Source organism: Taudactylus pleione, unplaced genomic scaffold (genome assembly GCF_031769625.1).
Source record: "Taudactylus pleione unplaced genomic scaffold, aTauple2 ptg000842l, whole genome shotgun sequence".
Lineage (NCBI taxonomy): Eukaryota > Metazoa > Chordata > Amphibia > Anura > Myobatrachidae > Taudactylus > Taudactylus pleione.
Window position 1 is genome coordinate 3,722,180 of NW_028285244.1, and position 9,220 is coordinate 3,731,399.

The following is a 9,220-nucleotide window of genomic DNA, read 5'->3' on the forward strand; positions in this document are numbered from 1 at the left end:
CTCTGAGCCATCTCTGCGAGAGTAGTAATCTAGGTCTAAGATCAATATTCCGGCTCTGATACGTGCCTTAGTCATAGAGGCGGACGAGCCGTCAACTCCCCGGTCCAAACATGCTCTGTTCAAGGAAATAAAGGTTACCTCTGCGGAATTTCCTTTATCTGATCAGCTAGTAGAGCACGTGGAAGTGGCTTGGAAATCGCCTGGGAAGAGATACCAGCCTCAAAGACGCTTGGCTTCTGCCTATCCCTTTCCTGAGGAACATTGTAACAAATGGGAATCGCCTCCTGCTGTGGATTCTCATGTGACGCGCTTAATTAAAAGTGCTACTCTACCTATGCCGTCCATATCTTCCTTAAAGGATACTACGGATAGGAAGGTAGAGGTTTGTTTAAAGTGAATGCATTCTCTTTCAGGGGCAATTGCCAGGCCGGCCATGGCCATCTCCTGGGTGGCCAAGGCTATGGAGTTCTGGACAGACTCCTTAGAGGAGTCCTTTCCTTCAGATGCTTCCACAGATCAGCTGTGATTCAGCTGCATATATTAATGAGGTTGCGTTGGATGTCTACCTCTTAACTTCCAGGACATCGGCTGCTGCGGTGTCGGCTCGCCGTTTCTTATGGCTGGGCTTTTGGAGAGCAGACGCGGACTCTAAGAAAGGATTAGAGTGTATACCTTAAAATGGTATGATCTTGTTTGGTCCCAACCTGGACAAGATTGTGGATACGTTGGCAGCGGCTAAGTCTGCGTGTCTGCCTTCGGCATCTACTTCTTCAGGATCTCTGACTTCGTCCTTTCGGCCCCAAGGTAAGCCTAAGTGTCAGTCCTTTCCTAGGCAGTCAGCCCTCAAAAAGACTACCAAGCCCAAGAAGCAGGCCTGGAGTACCAGACATCCGACGGCCAAGTCTGATGACAAGTCCTCAGCCTGACTGGATGGGCTTCGCCTTGGGGGATCCCAGGGTGGGAGGCCGACCTTCAGTTCGCCCAGTGCTGGTGTCAGACCACCACAGACACTTGGGTAAGAGAAAGGGTCTCTCACGGGTACGCCCTTTCCTTCCGCAGAAGGCCTCCCCATCAGTTTTTCTGTGCAGGCCTTCTGTCAGACAAAGACAAGGCATTACAGAGTTGTAGTCCCTGTACCGTTGCCTCAGAGAGGAACGGGTTATTACTCAAATCTCTCTCTGGTTCAGAAACCGAATGGATCCTATCGGCCTAGCCTAAATCTCAAGTCCCTGAACAAATTCCTCAGGGGACCTCTGTTCAGGATGGAAACACTATGCTCAATTATATTGGCTATGGATCCTGGAGATTTTATGGTGTCGATGAATATTCAGGATGCATACCTGCATATTCCGATTGCTTCATCTCACCAGAGTTTTCTCTGGATTGCTGTATAGCAGCAACATTTCCAGTTTCGGGCTCTGCCCTTTGGCCTATCCACTGCACCTAGGGTGTTTACCAAGGTTATAGCTATCATGGCGGCCCATCTGTGGGGACAGGGTGTCCGACTGCTACCATATCTGGACGACCTCCTGTTGTTAGCAGGGTCTCTAGAAGAACTCCACCAACATCTGCAGCTTACAATATCTGTTCTACAGACTCACGGGTGGTTAATCACTTGGAAGACGTCATCACTGATTCTATTACAGAGGATGCTCCACCTGGGAGCATTGTTGGATTTCCAGCAGCAGAGGATTTTTCTGACAACAGAAAAGATCTCCAATTTGCAGACACAGGTACGCAAATGTCTCCGCAGTCGCCGGGGTGTGAATCCACTCAGCAATGCAGATGTTTTGATCCATGATGTCGACGTTCGACATGGTGGAGTATGCCCAGTTCCATTCCAGGCCTCTGCAGAAATTGATCCTCTCCAGGTGGAACGGGTTACCCCATCGGATAAAAGCACATACAATGGTGCTATCTCCGGAGGTACGTCTATCCCTATCCTGGTGGTTGAAGACAGATCACCTCACCAAAGGGTGCCCCTTTTGGATTCCGGACTGGATAATTCTGACGACTGATCCAGTCTCAGAGGTTGGGGCACAGTGACCGGTCCACACTCTTTTCAGGGTCGTTTGACAGCAGAAGATTCTGCCCTGCCAATCAACATATTGGAGCTTCGGGCGGTCTGCAGGACCCTCCAGCTAGTCAGTCTCATACTTCACGGAAAACCCATGCAGGTTCAGTCAGACAACGCCATGACGGTGGCTTACATCAACCATCGAGGAGGAATTCGAAGTCAGGCGGCAATGGCAGAGGTGTCGTGCATTCTGACATGGGCGGAAGGCCATCTCCTAGCCATATCGGCAGTGTTCATTCCGAGAGTTCTCATTTGGGAAGCAGACCTCCTCAGCCATCACGACGTGCATCCAGGGTAATGGTGTCTTCACCAAGAGGTTTCAACTCCTAGTGGACAAGTGGGGCCTTCCAGAAGTGGACCTCATGGCCTCCAGACACAATCACAAGCTGCCAAGATACGGGTCCAGGACTCAGATCTTCAGAGTCTCCATCAACATTCCGTTGCTGTTGCCTCAACGTTCGGCCCTGTTGTCTCAAGGTCCTTGCCTTTACCCGGGGTCATCTGTCTTTGACGGGGTGGCTCTTGAGACTTCCCTCTTAAGGTCCAAAAGTTTCTCCAGCTCTTTGGTCAGTACCATGCTCAGAGCACGTAAACCAGCCTCTGCTCGTATATATCAGAGTGTGGCATACCTATTTTCAGTGGTGTCGTCCCAGGGTTATGACCATCTGGTATTTAATGTACTTAGGATTTTGGCTTTCCTTCAAGCGGGTTTGGACATTGGTCTCCGCTTAGCCTCACTGAAGGTGCATATTTCTGCTCTATCAGTTTGGTTTCAACGTAGGATTGCTCTTTTACCAACCATTCATACTTTCCTGCAGGGTGTCCCGCGGATTCAGCCTACCTTTGTCCCTCCTGTGGCTCCTTGGGATTTGGCTGTTGTCCTTAAGGCTCTCCAGAGCCCTCAATTTGAACCGCTGGCCTAAGTGGATCTCAAATGGTTGACAGCTAAGACATTGCTTCGGCCAGAAGGATGTCAGACTTGGGGGCGTTCTCCTTTCGCTCCCCATTTCTGTTCTTTCACCAGGACAGGCCGTGCTTCGGACTCGCCCTGGGTTCCTTCCTAAGGGGTCTCTACTTTCCACATTAATGAGGAAATTATTGTTCCGGCCTATCAATACCCGGACCTCTCGACAGGTGAGGCCTCATTGGATGTGTACATGCTCTCAGGATTTATGTGGAATGTACCAGTTCCCTTCGGAAATCAGACTCCTTGTTTGTCCTCTAAGGTTTTCACAAGAAGGGATGGCCAGCCAATAAACAGACATTGGCTAGGTGGATTCATGTGACAATATCGGAGGCTTACATTCAAGAGGGCCTTCCTGTACCGCCTTCTGTTACTGCTCATTCTACTCGGTCTGTGGATCGATCGTGGGCAGCTCACCTTGGCAGTTCAGCTTTGGTGGTCTTCTGTCCAGACCTTTTTAAGGTTCTATGCATTTGATACATTTGCTTCTCAGGATGTTTCCTTCGGGCACTGGATTCTCCTGTCAGATCAGGAGAGTCCCACCCTTGAAGGACTGCTTTGGGACATCCCCAAGGTCTCCCTGTGGAGCATATGGAACCTGAAGAAGAAAATGAGAGAGATGGTAACTTTTATCTCTTTCTTCGAAGTCCATAGGGTCCACAGGGAACCCACCCTGACGCTCCTTGCTTCAGATGGGCTTCGCTCTGGTCACCGGTTGTTCCGTCTCCTTCTATGTGAGATTGTGATTCTTGTGTGTTCCAGACTTCCTTCTCTCTTCTATCCTCCTCCAGCCTTTGGCTTATTACGAACTGAGGTGCCTCTGGCTCGAGGATGGGGTATAGGGAGAGTGGCCCGGTGCATCCTGGGAGAAAAATTTAACTGCGTGGTGCCTGGATGTCCAAGCCATCACCAACACCCCAAGGTCTCCCTGTGGACCCTATGGACTTCGAAGAAAGAGAGATAATAATGAGAGATATGTTAAGAACTTACCTTTGTTATCTCATTATAGTCTGATACCCGAATTTACCCATCCTACACTGATCTCCTATCTGATTGCTTGGATCACTGCACCTCTTTCTGCCATCTTGAATGTTGTCTCGATACCTCAAACTCCGTTTTTTGAAAAGCCAAGCTTAATAATCCTACCAGATGTCACGACAATAAACCCCACCCCGAAAGCTTGCTGCCTCCGAGTTATCCTGGACTCAGAACTGTACTTTGGTCTCAACATTCAATCTCTTTCCTAATTATGTTTCATGTATCAAAGAAACCTTTCCAGAATATGTACATATCTCCCACAAGACACTGCAAATACTTCAGTTCATGCCCTCATTATCTCCTGCATAAACTATCGCATTGGCTTCCTTACCTGTCTTCACTTAAACTTTGGTCCGGATTCAATTAGCCCCGTTTTAGCGATAAATTATCTCTTTCGTACAATTCAATTATCGCATGTGCTATAATTACACAGACAGAAACCGACAATAAGTTTTCACCATCTCAGAGTAGGTGAAAAACTAATGCAAAACCCATTTTTTTTGGCTAAAAATGTGGGGATTTGTTTCAGAACCCTTTAGACAACCACCCCCCCCTCCCCATATGATAAATTAGCCAAAAAGTTTTTTTAAAAATTTACCTTAATTTGGTCAAAAATGACAAGTCAATTTTGGGTTGAAAAAAATAAAAGTAGTGGAAAATGGGTTTAAAGTAGTGGGCCTTCTATTTTGACGGGCTATATGGATGGGACAGATGTTTTAAACATTGCTGGTGGCTGCAGCAGGTGTATTTTTTTTAAACAATCTTAAAAATGCACTTTATAGACACAAAAATATACTTGAACCAATTTTAATGCACACCCCGCTAGGGTTGGTTGGTTTAAACCATTTTTTACATTTTCTTATTATGTTATGACTACAGGCTCGGCGCCGTGACTTCTTAAAAAATCCTAATATAAGGGAATCCCTCTGGTAGGATTCCATATTCTTGTTGCTCGTGGTCTTCATTTGAGTGAGCTGAACCAATACAGTAAATTCACACACACAACAGAGAAATAGGAAGGCGGAATGAGATCAGAGAGGTACTAAATCTGCTTAGCATCAGCTAAGACTCCACAAACTCCTCCCCTATAAAACAGGAGAAAACCACAACTAACATTCTCAATCTTAAAGGGTAAACTGCTGCAATACACAGAGAAACACCTCATGGTTTAATCTCCTTCATGTTCATTTCAATTCAAAACCTTCAGTCCTACTGAGATGAGTAGAAGGAAGAAAGACTTAAGCTGGGTACACATTAGACGATGTGTACCCAGCATGACATCAGCGGCAACGGGACCCGGCATGCAGCGAGTGCATATACACTTGCCAACACCGGGTCCAACGAGGGGGGGGAGGGACCTGACATCTTTAGCAACATCCCCCACCGGCCCTGCAGTGGGGCGACTGGCAATGTCTCTAAAGTTCGGGGGAGCGCACATATCAAGGGTACACACTAGATGATGTACCGGATATGTTGCTCCGATCCACGGGATCTGACGTCCTATTGTCTAGCTTGTACACAGTATTAGTCTGGCTCTCTTTTGATGAGATGGGAAAAAAAAATCCTAATAATTTGGGATTATTATGGTGCATACACACGGTCAGATTTTTCCTTCAGATATGAACGATAACGATTTAAAAATCGTTCAGTCGTTCATATCTGAAGGAAAATCGTTCATATCTGACATGCCTGAACGATGGACGATCAACGATGCGCGTTCCCGATGGTCAGATAACGATTTCTGACATCTGATGTGTTTGCAGTCAGACTTGGACGATTCCATTCATTTTAATGCAGTCAAAAATCGTTCAAATCGTTCAAAACTTTGGTAAAATCGTTCAAATCGTTCAATCGTTCATCTGACAAATCTGACAAGTCTGACAAATCTGACCGTGTGTATGCTCCATTAATGTCATCAAGCAATAAAACATGGCTGATCAATGTTTTTAATACATATCAATGGTTCACAGTATTAATATAATAAGCAGGATTCAATATTTTTTTTTCATTAAAACATTAAGGCAAAAGCAATGGTTTAAGCGAAAAAATCAGTTAAATGGTTGTATTTTATTTTTAAAACTTTTTTTTTTTTTTCCAACCCTGGATTTAACTATACTATCTGTTCTGAACTCTGTGTTTAGATTTTCCTTGCTAATCATTGTTCTGCTGCTGCTTTGCCCAGTCAGTCCCTACACTGGTTGTCTGTATTTTATCTAATCCAGTATAAAATATTTCAACTATACGAACATACTTCTCTTCACCTGTCTCAAAATATCTCGCCACCTCATTACTGGCTCTTGACACCAGTTACAGGACTTTGTTTTTTGGGCTGCGTCCGTTCTGTAGAATTCCCTAGTAATTCACAAGACGTTCTTCCAGCCTCCAAATCTTTAAGTATTCCCCAATAATTCATCTCTACAGACAAGCTTATCAAATTCCTGAGACTTCCATTTAAACTGCTTAATATGTTCTATCCAATTACCACACCTATACAGAGTTCACACAAAACGTACCTGTATTCTTGTTTTCTGTATTAAAACCTCCTTCTGACACAAATTGGCCTGTGACTATCATATAGACACCAATAACTTTTTGTTCTTGCTATCTGGCTGGACATCCATGGGCGTATTCAATTAGCGGCGAAAACGGAATTTTTTTTTATTTCAAACGGCCGTTTTTCTTCGCCATTGGCGAAAACTGCTGTTTTTTTCGCCATTGGTGAAAATGCCCGTTATTCGCCCCAAAAAACGGAAACATTTTCGCCAAAAAACAGGTGAAAACTGCAACAGGCGGTATAAAACTGGAGAAAAGTTTTCTCCCCCCCAAGTGCCTAAACCTAACTCCCCTTCCCCGCCGCCAAAACCGAAGTGCCCCGGGGAGTGCCTAAGCCATATACCCCCTTCCCCTAGCCTGACCCTAACCTCCCGCTGGGGTGCCTAACCCTAAGTCCCCCCCAGGAGCCCTAAACCTATCATTTTATTTGAACGGTTTCATATGCCTAGAAGAACTACCTTTACAGCTGGTGAGCCCCAGGGTGCCACCTTCTACTGAATTTAAATACACTTTTAGTACATCAAAATATCTGAAGTAATGGATTTTATTTTATTTCTTTTTTCCTTCCCCCTTTCAGGCGGAGTATGCGGAGTTGGTAGAAACACTATTATCCAGCCAGCAGGACCCTCTCATTTACCAGCGGCTAGCTGATGCCTTCAACAAACTAACAGCAAGTAGCACCCCTCCCACTCTGGACCGAAAACAAAAAATGTCCTTCCTCAAGAGCTTGGAGGAGTTCATGGCCAACGTCGGAGGTCTCCTCTGTGTGAAGTGAGAGGGCCAATAGCCGAAACCTTCTTCTGCAAAAATGCACTGAACCTGCTGATGGCTGTCTCCACCCCTGACCTGCTCCCAGGCTTACATAGGCGTCTCTGGGTGGTTTTAAAGAACACTTATTTAAGTTAATAAAGGGGATGGGGGACCTGCAAGATGCATCAGCTTGTTGGACTGTACATGAAGCACACTGTTGTGCTTTAATGGATGAATGGGTAAACATATTTTTTTAAGAAGTTTCCACATGCCTGCAAACAGATAATGGGCACCCCCGTTCTTTGCAGTGCCTTTTCCCTCCCATCGCCCCTTGATCAGAAGCGTGCGTTGTCCGGCGAATGATTTTTATAGACTATTTTTCCATTTTCTTTGCGAAAACTGTTAGACTGAATGTGCAATCGATGCCGTCGTACAGAGGTGTCTCCACACGTGTCCCCCTCTTCATCTCTCTTCCTACCCGTGCCACTACCTTCCCTTTTGGCTTCTGATTACGACGATACACCAAATGGCAATTTTTTACAAAACAAAAACAAAATGGATAAAAAAAAAACTTTGTGGGATTATTTTTGTGCACATGAACCAAGCATTGCATGTTCTTGTGGGGTTTTTCTTTTTCTTCTTTTTTGCCCTACACGGTTTCATCTTGAAACCCAGAAAGAAAAGAGAAAAATATATATATATATTTTTTGTTTTAGAATTAAACGAATTGTCACCATTTCATTGCCTTACAAATAATGGGGAGAAAGATGATTTCTATGTGTGTGTGTGTTTGTATATAATATGTATATGGGTTTTTGTAACCCACCCAAAGCTGATATTAGCACTCTACACAGTGTTTTTGGATTCTGGCCTTGAGCACCTATGTAGAACAATACAACCCATGCACTGTTTTCTGGGGGTCATCTGGATGAACGTGTCATGCGAGGAGTCTCTGTTGGGAAATGTTTTGCACACCCCAGGCACGGCTATTATTATTATTATTATTGTTTTTTTCTCTCGTTTGTTTTTATATAATTTTATTAAACTCTCCGTTGGACTGTTAGTTTCAGCAATACAGATGAGAGAGGGGTAAAGTGCCGATTTCTACATGCTATTTTTTTTTATTTTATTTTTTTTAAGTTGGGGCATTAGGTGATGCAAAATTATGATGTCTGGTCAAATGTTTCCAGTGTGTCTGTTTCTTTTCTTTTTTTAAATTTGTATAAAATGTACAGTATAAACAGCTCAAATCCTGCCGTGGTGTGTCTATCTTTAGGTGAGTGTATCCTCATTCAGTACTGCCTATTGGCTTTACTTTTACTGTTGCACATCTGTAGGTTTTTAGTGGATGTGGCTGAAGCAAGCAGCCCATTGGAGCTCGATAGCCTACAGCTGAATGCTAGATGTAAGGAACTCATTCCTGGACCCTCGTACCCTTTTCAAATATAATCGTAATAACAAAGCATTTTGGTACAGGACGGCAGTCCACATGGAATCAGTCAAATTTACCATCCGTAGAGTTGTAGAATTTGTAGTCTATGCACTGATAATATATTCCACAAAACAGGATAAGGGATTTATCATCTTTACGGAGCCTTGGAGAGAGGTAAAATACCCCATATTATACACACTTGGATGAGCACTGCCTATAAAAACCACCAAGTCAAGTGAGTCTAGGGGGTCTATTTACTAAGCAGTGTTAGGAGACAGAGTGAAAAGTGATAAGGTGCCAGCCAATCAGCTCCCAAGTGTCATTTTTCAAACTGTAAGATGACAGTTGGGAGCTGATTGGCTGGCACCTTATCACTTTTAACTCTGTCTCCTAACACTGCTTAGTA

The 9,220-nt window shown here is 44.6% G+C and overlaps 1 protein-coding gene across 1 annotated transcript in view; it reads left to right on the plus strand.

Annotated features, from left to right (window-relative positions):
- XPO4 (exportin 4) overlaps nt 1-8,626 on the plus strand; it is a 138,934-nt gene extending 130,308 nt beyond the window's left edge. The window contains exon 23 of the mRNA XM_088458528.1: nt 7,210-8,626. Within this exon, the coding sequence (XP_088314654.1) occupies nt 7,210-7,407 (198 nt within the window). The 3' untranslated portion in view covers nt 7,408-8,626. The remainder of the gene's footprint in view (nt 1-7,209) is intronic.
- The last annotated feature ends 594 nt before the right edge of the window (nt 8,627-9,220 follow it).